At 39.9% G+C, this 17,609-nt stretch overlaps 1 protein-coding gene across 1 annotated transcript in view; it reads right to left on the bottom strand.

The window, feature by feature from the left end:
• The window catches only part of pitpnab (phosphatidylinositol transfer protein, alpha b), a 58,672-nt gene extending 41,634 nt beyond the window's left edge, over positions 1 to 17,038 (bottom strand). Inside the window, exon 1 of the mRNA XM_034178367.1 lies at positions 16,811 to 17,038. Within this exon, the coding sequence (XP_034034258.1) occupies positions 16,811 to 16,827 (17 nt within the window). The 5' untranslated portion in view covers positions 16,828 to 17,038. The remainder of the gene's footprint in view (positions 1 to 16,810) is intronic.
• Positions 17,039 to 17,609: the final 571 nt, after the last annotated feature.

The following is a 17,609-nucleotide window of genomic DNA, read 5'->3' as shown; positions in this document are numbered from 1 at the left end:
TTTTGTGTGATTTGTTGCTTTTTTGTTTGTTGCTGTTGTTCTTTATTTGTTTTGTTTTTCATGTCAGAAATAAAAATTTCATTCATTCATCAATTATTTTTTGATTAATCTAACATTTCTTCTTCTTCCTTCTTCTTCTTCTTATTATTACATTGATTTTTTTTCTGATTAGTTCAGTTTCTTTTGGCTATTTTTTTTGTTATACAAGTATTTGTGTGTGTGTGTGTGTGTATAATGATTAATTAATAATCACTATAATAATTAACCCATTAGTTGTTTGGTCTATAAAATGTCACAAAATGGTGAAAAATCAATCAGTGTTTTTGTGTCTGACAAGTCTTGCTTTGTCCACAACACAAAGATATTAATTTACTGTCAGGAGGAAAGAAACCATAAAATATTCACATTGAAGAAGCTGAAATCAGTAGATTTAGACATAAAAAAAGACAAAAAAATGATTAATTGATTACTAAAATAGTAGGTGATTTATTTAAAAATTGACGAATCAATTAATTGATGAGGCTGTAGTCATAAACCAGCAAAAGTCAAGTAGTTTTAGTGCTAAAGATAAAGGACTGCATCATATTAATCCTTGGCTTTGGGGGTCAGTTTGCTTTCTAGTTGTTTGAATTTTTTTGCGGGGAGTTTCTGCACACATTTGGCTACACCACTCATACTATAATATGTCACTGATCAAGTTAAAAACAATAAATAAATAAATAAATACATGTTATGCAGTAAAAAAGAAGTTCTATAATTGTGTTATCTTTCATCGACTGTTTAATATTTCAGGTATCTTATCTAAAGGAAAATAGGTTTAAATATTGACATTCTGTAAATTACATAATCACTGATACAAATAACTAAACTGATCTGAAATTTGTTTATAATCCCACAAGTCACAATGATGATTCTGTCAGAATATTAAGCTCCTGCATAACCTCTTTTCTCCTGTCCTACCACATAGCATATGGACCTTTGTACAGTAAACGCACTATCATGAATGATGAAAATGCATAATCCTGCATCGCACTTCATACAGAATATAATCTGGATTCCATCCAGAAATTCAATGTAACACCAGATGGTGCATGAAAAGCAGAGCGGGGAACAGAAAAAAATGCATATTGTGTAACAACATTGCGATACAACTGCAAATATATTTTTCAGGTTTTCAGTAATGAGTTGCCGAAATTTAAATGTGTTAATGAGATTTGGTGTTTTTTAATGAGCCAATTGTTGCATCCTGTGTTGGGTTGGACTATTATTTCAAAGCGTGATAAACAATGTGGATTTTAAAGGGGTCATACTGTAGAAAATCTGTTTTTATCTGACTTAAGCAATATAAATACATAAAGTTGAGACTTCATGGTGGGCACAATTATGGGGCATAAAAGTCCCACAATTTTTATGCAGCAACTCCCTGCCATAAGCAAAATTTAGCCATGAAATGGATTCTTGAGACTCTTGTGACATATGTCACAGAAGTCCATATTTTGACTTCTATGTTGTATGTGCTCTGTCAGACACACCCACTAAAGCTGTGCAACATACACTCTCTGTGGAGGAGAGAGGTGGGGTTAATCCCTCTCTGCAGCGAGTGTGGGCGTGGTTAGCAGCAGCTCCTCTGCACTTAAAGGAACAGACACAGAAACATGGTATTGATTCCAGACTTGAATTTTGAATTATTTAAAATATGCACGATCCCCGTATCTACAGGCCATTTTTAGCTACAAATTGAAATATCTACTTTTAAGATGCCTGCTGACCTATATCAGCTTGTTACAAAGATTGCTTTAAGTATCTGATGAAATTTAAGAAGATGTTAAAGACTCAAGTCGACTGAACTCCCTCTCTCCCTGCTTGCTCGATAAAGGTCTTGTCAGTAGGATTGGGTTTCTTTCTGATACTTCAGAAAATAAACACCGCCGCGCTCCTCTCCTGCCCAGCTCATCTCGTCTGCCTTTGTCCCATCCCTTTTCCGGCCTGTCTCTTTTCACTCTGTTTCCTCGTGGCTGCTGTACTTGTGAGCACCTGTCAAAGACGTGAAGACAGAGCGGACCAGGAGTGATTTAGGTCAGTGGTTCAGCTGACGCTTGAGTCTAAAAGCTGTCTGGAGAACAGCTTTCCACTTGTGACAGAGGTGTGTGTTCAAACCTTGTCACGTGCCTTTTGTAAGTCGACAGCGTGCAAACACTTTCGCATTTAATCGCAAATGATTTAATTAATTTCTAGGGCAGCGTGCGGAGGCCCAGACTCTCCCTAATCACTTCAGATCTTTTGCCTAGCCATCGCTCTGATCCCTTTTTATACAGAGCCATTTATTGATTAAATAGATGTGGTGACAAATCACACCATTGGAACATGTCACAAGTGTTCAGCTAAAGTCAGTACAGGTGCTTAAAAGCATTGATGTAGGCTAAAGTTGCCAAATGCTGTTCCACATTTCACCATACAGACCACACTGATCTTAAAAAGAGACAAAGTCAAGCCTAAAATATTCATTCAGGAAGGTCAGTTCCTTCAGGCAAAGTGAGACCAGCTTCATCACAGAGTTAGATGTCATTTAACAGCATAAAAGCTATTCCAAGCTACTGGTTAAAGATACACTTACACAGTAAAATCACCAGTGTTAAATTAACACTGATAGTGAACATATGGTCCAACTCTGACCAGAGTAGGACCATATGCACTGGCAGTGTTAATTTAATACTGTCAGTGTTAGTTTTACATTGGTGATTTTACTGTGCATGGTTACTATGAAATACTATGAACTCATTCTATTGCTCATATAACCTTTGATCTTGTGTGATCTAGAAAGGTAATACTAATTTCAAATGGCTATTTTAAAGGATTGTTTAAAGATACAGCTATGGTTACAATAAGACTTGAATATAGAAGTGATATATTAACCTTGTAGGGATGTAACAATTCACAGATAAAAATCTATCTAAAATGTATGATGAACTGGTTGATGGGTTGATTTTAATGTTAGAAATCTTCTAAGATGTTATTTCCTTAGCGCTCTAATGATGCTGTACTGCATCCTGGTCAACTTTTCATCATATTTCTATTAATGGATCATTTCTTTACACAGTGATCTAGACAAATATATGTTTGACCTTCAAAAAGCTAAGACTGTTCTCAACATTTTGATTAGTATCACGTGCCTGATAGGGGAATTTATTAAGGTATGGTAAAATCAAGAAAATACCCTTAGGGCACTAAGGGTTAAGCTGCAGCTTAAAACTCAGAAAAGTTCACAATTCAGGACAAAGCTGTAGCAAGACTGGTCACAGCAACAATAACTTTGCTTGCAAAAAATAAAATCAACACGACCAATAGCAGTAGGTGGAATAAATGATAAATGTACCGGTTTGAGCTTTACATTCAGTTTACAATTTAATACTGTCATTCCGTTTCATAACGAAAAAGTTATTCTATGTTATTAATGCTATGCTAACAGGCTAAAAGGAGCCAGCTTCACCCTCTGGGCTTCTTCTACATTACACTTCCTGCTGCTGTATGTGATACTACCCCCAGTACCACATACAGTCAACGTGAATGCACAATAAACAGTTTACTGTGAAGGGCACCTGAAATCTTACTGTATCTTGTGTATAGTGACAATTAAGGCATTTTATCTTATCTGAAGAAATATCATTTTTGGCTTATTCTAAATCATTGTAGAAAATGGATGTCAACATTAAACAAAGAATTGGGTCCGACAGCATCATATCGCACCAAACAAAAGTATCTTCCCTGAATCACATCATAGCTCATGCGTCTCTAATGCGTATAACATCTCTTTTTAAGGGAGAGATTTACATACCTACAACTGTGGTTTTATGACTTCTGAATTAAAACGTCAATCTAAAAGCTGCATGGCTTTTCAAATTTCACAAAACTGACCAAATTTAGTTTCTACTGAATCCAAGCATTATAATGACAGTTTATTTTTCAAACATGTTGCAAAATTACAGCTCATTTTAATGAACATAACCTATTTACCTGGGGGGAATTCCATAATGAATATTTCATTTTGTTTTTAACACTTTCTGCAGGACGATTTGTGTGTGTGCATGCATGAGGTTTTGAAATTACAGGAAGTTACCTTTGACCTCACATGACAGCGTACATGGAGCGTGTATGCTAAAATCCATAAGATGTCTTGCAAATCACTTCAAAGGTGTTATCTGCTTTCAATAACAACATTTTTAGATTTAGAGGTGCTTATTTCTCACTAACTTTTACAAACTACATGAGAAGCATATTAGATTTATACAGAAATAAGGTGTTTCGTTGTGTATTCTGCCATGTTGAATTATTTTGTTTGAGCAAGTAGCCAGCTGACATCAGCATGCATCTCCACTCTGACTGGCTGTCATCATGTGCTTCCCAGCATCCCTCGTGCAATCGGTGGATGCCCCCATGTGATCTATGATGCTGCTATGGTCTCTATCATCTATATAATAAAAGCCAAGTGACCTCTATGTATGTGTATGTGTGCGTGCATGTGTGTAACTTTGATCACGGAGAAACTAAGGGGAGAGCTGACATTTGCTGTTTGATATGTTTATGTATTTTGGGTCAAGGATGAACGCCGCAAAAACTTCAAGTTGATAGGAAAAATATTTTTGGAGAAATTAGGGATATTAGGTAACAACAGTGAACAATGGACGTTGATATCACTGTTAATGAGTCCCTGGTAAACAGACAAGCTCTGAACAAAGGAAATATCTCAACCTTGTCAGGTGTAAAACATGACATCAACTAAATGTGCCAAATAATCTTCTTTGTCTTTCGGCTGTTCCCGTTAGGGGTCGCCACAGCAGATCAATCGTTTCCATCTCACCCTGTCCTCTGTATCTTCCTCTGTCACACCAACCACCTGCATGTCCTCTCTCAGCACATCCATGAACCTCCTCTTTGGTCTCCCTCTTCTCCTCCTGCCTGGTGGCTCCATCCTCAGCATCCTTCTCCTTATATACCCTATATTCCCTCCTCTGCACATGTCCAAACCATCTCAATCTCACCTCTCTGACTTTGTCTCCAAACTGTCCCACCTGAGCTGTCCCTCTGATATGTTCATTCCTAATCTTGTCCATTCTTGTCACTCCCAAAGAGAACCTCAACATCTTCAGCTCTGCCACCTCCAGCTCTGCCTCCTGTCTTTTTGTTAGTGCCACTGTCTCTAAACCATACAACATAGCTGGTCTCACTACTGTTTTGTAAACTTTCCCCTTCACCCTTGCTGATATTCTTCGGTCACAAATCACTCCTGCCACCTTTCTCCACCCACTCCACCCTGCCTGCACTCTCTTCTTCACCTCTCTACCACACTCTCCATTACTTTGAACAGTTGACTCCAAATATTTAAACTCATCTACTTTCACCACTTCTACTCCTTGTAACTGCACTATTCCACTGGGCTCCCTCTCATTCACACACATGTACTCAGTCTTGCTTCTACTGACTTTCATTCCCCTTCTCTCCAAAGCATATCTCCACTTCTCCAGACTAGACTCAACTTGCTCTCTACTCTCACTACAGATCACAATGTCATCTGCAAACATCATAGTCCATGGGGACTCCTGTCTGATCTCATCCGTCAACCTGTCCATCACCACTGCAAACAAGAAAGGACTCAGAGCTGATCCTTGGTGTAATCCCACCTCCACCTTGAATGAGTCTGTCATTCCGACTGCGCATCTCACCGCTGTCACACTATTCTTGTACATGTCCTGCACTACCCTAACATACTTCTCTGCCACTCCAGACTTCCTCATACAATACCACAACTCTTCTCTTGGCACCCTATCATAAGCTTTTTCTAAGTCCACAAACACACAATGCAACTCTTTCTGTCCTTCTCTGTACTTTTCCAACAGTATTCTCAGAGCAAACATTGCATCTGTAGTGCTCTTTCTCGGCATGAAACCATATTGCTGCTCACAGATCTTCACCTGTTTTCTAAGCCTAGCTTCTACTACTCTTTCCCATAACTTCATGCTGTGGCTGATCAGCTTTATGCCTCTGTAGTTACTGCAGCTCTGCACATCACCCTTGTTCTTGAAAACAGGAACCAGCACACTTCGTCTCCACTCCTCAGGCATGCTCTCACTTTCCAAGATTTTATTAAACAATCTGGTTAGAAACTCTACTGCCATCTCTCCTAGACATTTCCATGCCTCCACTGGAATGTCATCTGGAACAACTGCCTTTCCACTCTTCATCCTCTTCATAGCAGCCCTCACTTCTTCCTTGCTAATCTCTTGTACTTCCTGATTTACTCTCACCACATATCATCCAGCCTTTTCTCTCACTCATTTTCTTTATTCATCAACTCTTCAAAATATACCCTCCACCTTCTCAGCACACACTCCTCACTTGTCAGCACATTACCATGTGCATCTTTTACCACCCTAACCTGCTGCACATCCTTTCCAGCTCTTTCCCTTTGTCTGGCCAATCGGTACAAGTCCTTTTCTCCTTCCTTACTATTCAACTTCTTGTACAGCTCGCAATATGCCTTTTCCTTTGCTTTTGCCACTTCTCTTTTCGCCTTACGCCGCATCTCCTTGTACTCCTGTCTACTTTCTTCATCTCTCCGACTATCCCAAAACTTTTTCGCCATCCTCTTTCTCCTTATGCTTTCCTGGACCTCTTCATTCCACCACCAAGTCTCCTTGTCTTCCTTCCACTGTCCAGATGTCATACCCAGTACTGTCCTAGCTGTCTCCCTCACCACATCTGCAGTACTTTTCCAGTTGTCCAAAATTGCTTCCCCTCCAACCAGTGCTTCTCTCACCTGCTCGCTAAATTTCACACAACAGTCTTCCTCCTTCAGCTTCCACCATCTGATCCTTTGTTGAGCTCTCACTCTCTTCTTCTTCTTTACCTCTAAAGTCATCCTACAAACAACCATCCTATGCTGTCTAGTGACACTCTCTCCTGCTACCACCTTACAGTCTGTGATTTCTTTTAGCTTGCATCTCCTATAAAGAATGTAGTCCACCTGTGTGCACCTTCCTCCACTCTTATATGTTACCCTGTGCTCCTCCCTTTTCTTAAAGTAGGTATTCACCACAGCCATTTCCATCCTTTTTGCAAAATCAACTACCATCTGTCCTTCCCCATTCCTATCCTTGATACCATATCTACCCATTACTTCCTCATCACCTTTGTTCCCTTCACCAACATGCCCACTGAAGTCTGCTACTATCACCACTCTTTCATGCTTGGGCACACTCTCTACCACCTCATCTAACACACTCCAGAAATCTTCTTTCTCCTTCATCTCACAACCAACCTGTGGGGCATATGCACTGATGATATTCATCATCACCCCTTCAATTTCCAACTTCACACTCATCACCCTGTCAGACACTCGCTTAACCTCCAACACACTTTTAACATACTCTTCCTTTAAAATGACACCAACACCATTTCGCTTCCTGTCCTCACCATGGTACAACAACTTGTACCCACCGCCGATGCACCTGCTCTTACGTCCCTTCCACTTGGTCTCTTGCACACACAATATGTCTACCTTTCTCCTCTCCATCATATCAGCCAGCTCTCTCCCTTTACCAGTCATTTGTTATTATCTATCGTCCACCTGGTCGTTACTGTGAGTTTCTCTGTGAATTTTCAGACCTTCTGTCTGACTTAGTGCTTAGCTCAGATAAGATACTTATAGTGGGCGATTTTAACATCCACACAGATGCTGAGAATGACAGCCTCAACACTGCATTTAATCTATTATTAGACTCTATTGGCTTTGCTCAAAAAGTAAATGAGTCCACCCACCACTTTAATCATATCTTAGATCTTGTTTTGACTTATGGTATGGAAATAGAAGACTTAACAGTATTCCCTGAAAACTCCCTTCTGTCTGATCATTTTTTAATAACATTTACATTTACCCTGATGGACTACCCTGCAGTGGGGAATAAGTTTCATTACACTAGAAGTCTTTCAGAAAGCGCTGTAACTAGGTTTAAGGATATGATTCCTTCTTTATGTTCTCTATTGTCATATACCAACACAGAGCAGAGTAGCTACCTAAACTCTGTAAGGGAGTTAGAGTATCTCGTCAATAGTTTTACATCCTCATTGAAGACAACTTTGGATGCTGTAGCTCCTCTGAAAAAGAGAGCTTTAAATCAGAAGTGTCTGACTCCGTGGTATAACTCACAAACTCGTAGCTTAAAGCAGATAACCCGTAAGTTGGAGAGGAAATGGCGTCTCACTAATTTAGAAGATCTTCACTTAGCCTGGAAAAAGAGTTTGTTGCTCTATAAAAAAGCCCTCCGTAAAGCTAGGACATCTTTCTACTCATCACTAATTGAAGAAAATAAGAACAACCCCAGGTTTCTTTTCAGCACTGTAGCCAGGCTGACAAAGAGTCAGAGCTCTATTGAGCTGAGTATTCCATTAACTTTAACTAGTAATGACTTCATGACTTTCTTTGCTAACAAAATTTTGACTATTAGAAAAAAAATTATTCATAACCATCCCAAAGATGTATCGTTATCTTTGGCTGCTTTCAGTGATGCCGGTATTTGGTTAGACTCTTTCTCTCCGATTGTTCTGTCTGAGTTATTTTCATTAGTTACTTCATCCAAACCATCAACATGTTTATTAGACCCCATTCCTGCCAGGCTGCTCAAGGAAGTCCTACCATTATTTAATGCTTCAATCTTAAATATGATCAACTTATCTTTGTTAGTTGGCTATGTACCACAGGCTTTTAAGGTAGCAGTAATTAAACCATTACTTAAAAAGCCATCACTTGACCCAGCTATTTTAGCTAATTATAGGCCAATCTCCAACCTTCCTTTTCTCTCAAAGATTCTTGAGAGGGTAGTTGTAAAACAGCTAACTGATCACCTGCAGAGGAATGGTCTATTTGAAGAGGTTCAGTCAGGTTTTAGAATTCATCATAGTACAGAAACAGCATTAGTGAAGGTTACAAATGATCTTCTTATGGCTTCGGACAGTGGACTTATCTCTGTGCTTGTTCTGTTGGACCTCAGTGCTGCTTTTGATACTGTTGACCATAAAATTTTATTACAGAGATTAGAGCATGTCATAGGTATTAAAGGCACTGCGCTGCGGTGGTTTGAATCATATTTGTCTAATAGATTACAGTTTGTTCATGTAAATGGGGAATCTTCTTCACAGACTAAAGTTAATTATGGAGTTCCACAAGGTTCTGTGCTAGGACCAATTTTATTCACTTTATACATGCTTCCCTTAGGCAGTATTATTAGACGGTATTGCTTAAATTTTCATTGTTACGCAGATGATACCCAGCTTTATCTATCCATGAAGCCAGAGGACACACACCAATTAGCTAAACTGCAGGATTGTCTTACAGACATAAAGACATGGATGACCTCTAATTTCCTGCTTTTGAACTCAGATAAAACTGAAGTTATTGTACTTGGCCCCACAAATCTTAGAAGCATGGTGTCTAACCAGATCTTTACTCTGGATGGCATTTCCCTGACCTCTAGTAATACTGTGAGAAATCTTGGAGTCATTTTTGATCAGGATATGTCATTCAAAGCGCATATTAAACAAATATGTAGGACTGCCTTTTTGCATTTACGCAATATCTCTAAAATCAGAAAGGTCTTGTCTCAGAGTGATGCTGAAAAACTGATTCATGCATTTATTTCCTCTAGGCTGGACTATTGTAATTCTTTATTATCAGGTTGTCCTAAAAGTTCCCTAAAAAGCCTTCAGTTGATTCAAAATGCTGCAGCTAGAGTACTGACGGGGACTGGCAGGAGAGAGCATATCTCACCCGTGTTGGCCTCTCTTCATTGGCTTCCTGTTAATTCTAGAATAGAATTTAAAATTCTTCTTCTTACTTATAAGGTTTTGAATAATCAGGTCCCATCTTATCTTAGGGACCTCGTAGTACCATATCACCCTAATAGAGCGCTTCGCTCTCAGACTGCAGGCTTACTTGTAGTTCCTAGGGTTTGTAAGAGTAGAATGGGAGGCAGAGCCTTCAGCTTTCAGGCTCCTCTCCTGTGGAACCAGCTCCCAATTCAGATCAGGGAGACAGATACCCTCTCTACTTTTAAGATTAGGCTTAAAACTTTCCTTTTCGCTAAGGCTTATAGTTAGGGCTGGATCGGGTGACCCTGGACTATCCCTTGGTTATGCTGCTTTAGACGTAGACTGTGGGGGGGGTTCCCATGATGCACTGTTTCTTTCTCTTTTTGCTCTGTATGCATCACTCCGCATTTAATCATTAGTGATCGATCTCTGCCCCCCTCCACAGCATGTCTTTTTCCTGGTTCTTTCCCTCAGCCCCAACCAGTCTCAGCAGAAGACTGCCCTCCCTGAGCCTGGTTCTGCTGGAGGTTTCTTCTTGTTAAGAGGGAGTTTTTCCTTCCCACTGTTGCCAAGTGCTTGCTCACAGGGGGTCGTTTTGACCGTTGGGGTTTTTCATAATTATTGTATGGCCTTGCCTTACAATATAAAGCGCCTTGGGGCAACTGTTTGTTGTGATTTGGCGCTATATAAAAAAAAAGTTGATTGATTGATTGATTGATACTACCAACATTCAAAGTCCCCACTCTCATTTCCACCCTTCTAGTTTTCTTCTTCTCCCGCTGTTCGTGGCAACGTTTTCCTCCTCTTTTTCGTCGTACAATAATTCACAAATTTCCTGCACTTTCAGTTAAAATCATTGTAGAAAGTTTGCATAATTTATTACCACGCTTGAAAAATGCCAGCTATCTATTTTATAAACACTATCCAATCTAGAACCCGTGGTTCCCCACCGGCAAAGCGCGAGCAGACTGTTTGCATCACTGCTGAACGTAGTTCAAGGCCATCGGTTTGTTTGAATTTTTTTCCCTTTAGGGGAACTGTATTTTTTCCAGACAACGTCAGTTTTGATCATATTGGCAATGTCATATTATGAATCCCTTTGCAGGGGTGGTGGCCAAGTGGTTAATGTGCTTGGTTTCAGTTCAGAAGGTTCTGGGTTCAAATCCCACCCCTGCCACATTTCTCCATGTAATGTGGAGTTGCATCAGGAAGGGCATCCGGTGTAAAACTTGTGCCAATTCAACATGCAGATCCACCTTGGATTTGCTGTGGCGACCCCGAGTGCAAACAAGGGAGCAGCTGAAGGGACTTACTTTTACTATATTATGAATCCCTTGTGAAAAAGGATAACAAATAAAATGATAGTGGTGCCAAAGAAAATTATTTTTTAAAACTTAAAAAAAAAAAACAAAGGCTGTACACTTTTTAACTTTTGAAGAATCTGAAAAGAATCTGAAGAATTGCACTCTCTGAGTGCCCCTTCATATTATAAATATTCTTTAATTCCCCACATCCTGACAAAACAAACCAGTTTTCAGGTGCAGCGGTGGTGTTCCTACTTGTAATCAAGCACAATAGTGTTTTTACCTGAGGCCATCAAATATGGCCATCAGGTATTGCAACGACTTTGCATCTGTCCGTCTGTCTGTCTGTCTGTCTGCTCTCAGCATAAGTCCAGTCCTATTGCTGCCAGAGTCGTCAAATTCACAGGGAACATTCTTGGGACACAGACCTTGGATAAGTTCACAGATGGCCAGTGTGGGCACAGTTCCGCTAATCTGCTAACCGCTAATTAGCAAAGCTAGCTTTTTGTTAGCGGATTAGCTTTTCAGATAACTTTGAAAACCATCAATGGACTAATTAGACCAATTAGCTTCCGCTAAATTTACTTCTGCTAACTTTCAGTCCACTAACTTTTTTTTTTTGCTGGTAAAGTGAGTAAAGTTTTACAGTCAAAAATGTTTGTAAACCCTAAAATCATACAGGTTAGTTCCTTCTATTGTGTGTCTGCAACAGTCAGGCCAGTGTGAGGAGCTCAGCATTCCCCCTTCTGAGCACTCCCCCTGCCTTTACTGCGCCTTTACTGCGCCTTCACTGCGCCTTCACTGCGCCTTCACTGCGCCTTCACTGCGCATGCGTGATTTCGGAGCGTCAGCAGCGATTCACTGATTATTGCCTCGTTTCTGCTTAAAACTGCACTCCAATCATAATCTATCTCAGCGACAGATATATGAAGCTTTTGTACAACAATCATTTACACATAAATTCAGCATTATTTCATAATAAAAGACGGGGGAGCGATCAAAGCGTGACAGCAAAATGTCTGAGTCTGACTCTCTACTAGAGGTGGGCGAATCGATCCTAATATCGATAATATCAATACCAATGCTGATATTGATATTGAAAGATCCTCGTGTAAAAAGATCAATACTCAAGCTTTTTTTCTCTCCCGCACGCACTGACTGCTGCGCACACAGATTCATCAAAGTCTACTCTCTGTAAGAGCAGCGCTACGCTGTGTCACACAACACGGAGCAGTGCACCCTTGTATTGCGGTTTTCCAGCCCTGTACCTCAGGAGAGTTTAAGTTGTGTTGAGTGATATTTTTTTAAACAAAAATGTTGATTGTGATAATAAAGTATTTTGTTGTATTTTGTACAATGTTTGGTGAAATTCTATCCTAGGTCTTTTGGATCCTTTGGATTTATGAAGCTTAAATATGAAAAGGTATCGGTATTGGCGATACTGGGCCTGCATTTACTTGGTATCGGATCAATACCAAAATTCCCAGTATCGCCCACCTCTACTCTCTATATCCAAAGTGATCAATGGAAATAATGTGATTATTAACCATCAGATGACAAAGTAAAACCTCTTAAATTATTCTAATTCAGTTTTACTCAGACACGAGGTGCCCTGTGTTCTGTTGAGATGAGGTCTTGTAGTGTAAATCGACAGTTAGTTTGTCTGCTTTAAAGACAGCATGTACATCTTTACTTTTTTAAAGTGAAAAGACACTTATTCCTGTATTTTTATGGGACGACAAAACTTATGTGGGTTTTCTTTGGTGGGGAAGCTCAACACAACGGGTGAGGTGTAGATTTTACCAGTCCTGTTAAACACAACACGGGTGAGCCATTCCTGTTTCTATAAATATAATACAGACATAAACTGTGGCTATTAATATTGTGATTTACTACTTTTTTTCTCACTCACTTGTCTGGTGACTGCGAATATCTGGTTTATATGATGACTGTTTAGGTGAGTTTTACTGTACATGGGACTGAACAATAAATTTAATTAATGGGATTATTAACCATCAAATGACAAGGTAAAACCTCTTCAATCATTCTAAAGTCACTTTTAAGCAGAAACGAGGCTGTTTTAAGCAGAAACGAGGCGTTAATCCGTGATGCATTGAAATGACGGATGGTCAGTGAACGCAACAGCTAGCAGCTGTGTAGCTGTGGCACTGTGATCGCTTCCCCCGTCTTTTATGATGAAATAATGCTGAATTTATGTAGAAATGATTGTTGTACAAAAGCTTCAGATATCTGTCGTGGAGACAGATGATGACTGGAGTGCAGTTTGAAGCAGAAACGAGGTGCTAATCAGTGAACCGCATGCGCAGTGAAGGCAGGGCGGACCGAGTTTTAGGGCGGACTGTTCAGTCAATGCAAGTGGTTTTACTCCAAAAAGAGTTGATTTTACACTATATTGAGTTGATTTAGCCCTGTGGTAGAGTATATTTAACTCTATTTAGACTGGGACCAAATGCTATCCCAGCAGAGTAAATTTTACTAGCTAAATCTCCTGTGCAGTAGCAATTATGCTGGCAGTCAGATATGAAAGTGAATGATAAGATCTGTGGGCAGGTGTGACCAGCAGCCATTAAGAGCCTTTATGAGTGCAGCAACATCAACATCAGGCAACATCATCCAGATGTCCACGCAGGCATATTACTCTGAGTTGTTGCCTTTATGACCACATTAATATAAATGCTTGGAGCCTGTTGCTATAAGGCCATTGCTAATGACATCACACTAAAGTGGTCGATGGCTTTGGGTCTCTCGTAGCAACCAGCGGGGCATCACAAATATACACAGAAAGTTATTTATATCATGAGTATGTGTTTCACACAGTTTGCAAATTGGAAATATTTAGGAATTGGACATGCACCTTATCTGAATTGTGATTCTAAGCAATACTCCCAATCAGGGTTGGGAGGGTTACTTTAAAAATGTATTCCGATACAGTTACTAGTTACCTGTTGAAAAATGTAGTCAGTAACGTAATCCAAGTACCATAATATTAAAGTAATGTAATTTGATTACTTTCAATTACTTCTGGATTACTCCAATATCAAATATGCTAATACAGACAAAAGAAACTAAATAGAAATAGTCTTGACCAAATAGTACAGTTTATTAAGCAAAAATAAAACTTTCTTTTACACGGCATGCTCTGTTTTACTTCACATTATGAATTAAGAGCACCCACAATATTATTTTAAACACACCCAGTGTTCACCTGCTAAATTTTCAACAAAAAATGGCAAATAAATTAAGGATAATGAAAACTCAGGAGTGTGCGGATGAATATGTAATTAAAAGTGGCTTGCAGAACAATATACAAAACAAACAAAAAAAAGTCTGCTACTTGTTCAGTAAACATAAAATTATCTTACTTTAGTCTTTCACATAGTATTAGCACCATGTTTAACATATCAGTCCACTTATTGAACTTTCAAAATAAGAACAAAAGCATAGTGAAAACCATTAAATAAATCCTGTCAGTAAGGAGGCGTGATCGCCATTTTAATTCCGGGCAAGTTAGTGATTTGCGCGCATAGAAGTTCAAGAAACAGGTGGAATATGCCGGAAAGCTGCGCATGTTGGCAAAACCACAAACGGAGGAACAAGGAAGACAATATTTCCTTCCATAAGTAAGTGGTTTTGGTTCTTCTTGTCACTTTGTCCGTGATATTTGGAAGATAAACAGGTGTGTGTCTCCTGCCGTACCTGTGTCGCCTGATGACACGGACCATTAACTCTTCACTTATGTCTAGTTGATATTTTCCACTGCTAGACCAATGTCTAGTTAAAATACTTGTCGCTAGTGATTAAAATTGTTCGACAAGACTGGGGATTTTTTCTTTTAATTTGCACCTTAAAATAATGAGATTATAATGACCCGCGCTGTGCCACTCACAGTCACACCCACACATAGAGATGTGTACACACACCAATGACTTCATGAATGAAACTCGGTCAATAAAGGATAATTGTGTAAAAATATAATATGTATATAAATGTACTGTAATGGTTTTAGGAGCCGCGCTGCACTGAACAGCAGCTTCCCAATATTTGGGAATGTGTGTGTGTCAGAGTAAGTTTAATACTTTCCTGACATAATTTAATGTAATTTAATTTACTGGCTCGATATCCAGGTCAAAATGGCATTTTAACATGTATTTTGCAAGCATTTTTCCGAGTGTGTTCAGTCACGAATCTCCTTTGAAAATGCATTAACATCCGGGAACTTCATCAATATTTTGCCCGGTTAGGAGACATCATGTCGCTGTCCATGAAGGGACGTTTTCGTTTCAAAGAAAAAAATATATATTACATACAGATAATATCATAAAATGCATTAAAATTGTAATCCTGCAAACTAATCCCCATTTTTACTAAATATACCTGTAATCTGAATACGTCTTTTTTTCTGTAACTGTAGCGGAATACAGTTACCTTTTTTTGTATCCTAATTACGTAACACCATTACATGTATTCCATTACTCCCCAAGCCTGCTCCCAAAAGTGCATAAAACAGGTATCTACTATACAAGCAACTGTTTGGCCATTGCAGTATCACGAGGTCTTTGAAATGGAGCAATATCTACACCTAGTGGACATTTATCATTAATGCAGATGCTTTATATATTTCACCAAAATTAAACCCAACCCCAACTGATTTAAGACAAAAAATGGCTTGCAAGGTTGCTACCCAGTTGAGACACCAGTTTTGAGCATCATTCCAAGACCAGAAGCATGCAGATTTGGAACAAGAAACAAACAAACAAAAAAATCTGATTTTATCCTTGTTCCAAAATGCACTGAACAGATGTAGCACCTCAGTCCTGTTTGATCCATTAATACTGGGATGAAACCGGGTTTGTTCTCATTTTTTAAAAAGTCCATGAGTCAAGATACATTTTTGAGCTTTGAACCTTGAATGGCCCAGCAGTCACACGCGTTCCTATTCCGCACCTGCTTTAATTACAAAAACTGAGCCAAATTCTTTTCCCACCATGTAATTATTCTTTGAGACAAATAATCTACGGATTTTATCCTCATTCTAACTGTGATGGAGGCCTCACGAGGCCTACAGGGCAACGTGTTAAACAGTCTTAGCACGCAAATCAAACAACCTCCTCCAACCGTCACTGTGGACTGGTGCTAAAAACCCTTTGACTGGCTCTTGCGCACCCCACGGCCACGCGTGCACTTTACCCCCGAGAGCATCCATCCCTCCACCTCTGGTAGCTAAACAAGCCGCCAGTCGTTTCACCTTCACCGCGCATCAATAACACGACCACAGCGGCTCGCAGGGACGGACGCCTGCGCGGCGTGACGCGGTGTTCCACCATCCATTTCTCAGCATCACCACCTCTCCTTTCTCCGTCATTTAAGCGCCGGAGAGGAGGGAGCTGCGGCGTCAGGATGCAGGATGTGAAGGGCACATTGGCGGCGCGGCTGCAGGCGCGTCGCTGCGCGCTGTGAGCTGACGGAGGTAAAGATGCCGGACGCGGAGCAAATATATCGGATGTCGGCGTCACCCTGAGCGCACTCCTGTAATTCCACTCTGACTGGCCACAATGTCAGCACGCATCCTCCTCTCTCTCACACACACACACGCGCGTGCGCGCACGAACTAGCAGAAGGCTACTTACAATTCCTTTATGAGCATTATTATTAGTTTTTTTCTTTTTTCCTGCGGCACAGCAAGACCAATATATCCCGGAGAGGAACAGCTCGGTGCGGCTCCAGAAACAGGCTCAGTCTCTCCCTCCGCTGGTCTTTTCCACCACCTCTGCTCTTCTATGTCATTCTACCTCCACAGCCGCTTATTTTGTCCGAATTCACTTCCTGATCGGGGCCGCGGCGCGGCGTTGCTGCTGCGCGTAAAGCGGCGAGGCTTGTGCGCGCAACGCCCCCAATAAAAAATATATTTAAAAAACTGCGGGATTATTATTGATAAATATAATAATAATAATAATAATAATAATAATAATAATACGTTTATTTTCAGACTCGACAGCAGCTGATCCATATCATCCAGCCATAAATAATACAGATAAAATACAGTAAACAACAACAGAATCGAATCATTGTCACCAGGGTATTTTTTTTTCCAATCACATGTTTGTTTTTTAACGTCTTTGTTCACGTAGTGTTTTGTTTGATATAAAATAATGACTCATTTTCTGAAGCTGTGTTTCAGTACTTTACTATGTGACCTAAAGGTTCGAGAAGTGGTTTTGTGATCGAATAGGTTTGAATTTATTTTTTAACATTTATTTAACTAGGTTTAGTCCCATTGAGATCAAGCTCTCTTTTACAAGGGAGACCTGGACAATTCACCTCTGCATGTAGATGATGTGGGAGTAAAAGGGGTAAGAAACGTGAAATGTCCCAAATCGCACTCGGTGACTTGGTGATTCTGAGGTTTGGCTCTGCATTATATGGATA

Source organism: Thalassophryne amazonica, chromosome 9 (assembly GCF_902500255.1).
Source record: "Thalassophryne amazonica chromosome 9, fThaAma1.1, whole genome shotgun sequence".
Lineage (NCBI taxonomy): Eukaryota > Metazoa > Chordata > Actinopteri > Batrachoidiformes > Batrachoididae > Thalassophryne > Thalassophryne amazonica.
Note: the sequence above shows the minus strand (reverse complement) of the source record. Positions and strands in the feature narration are given on the sequence as shown.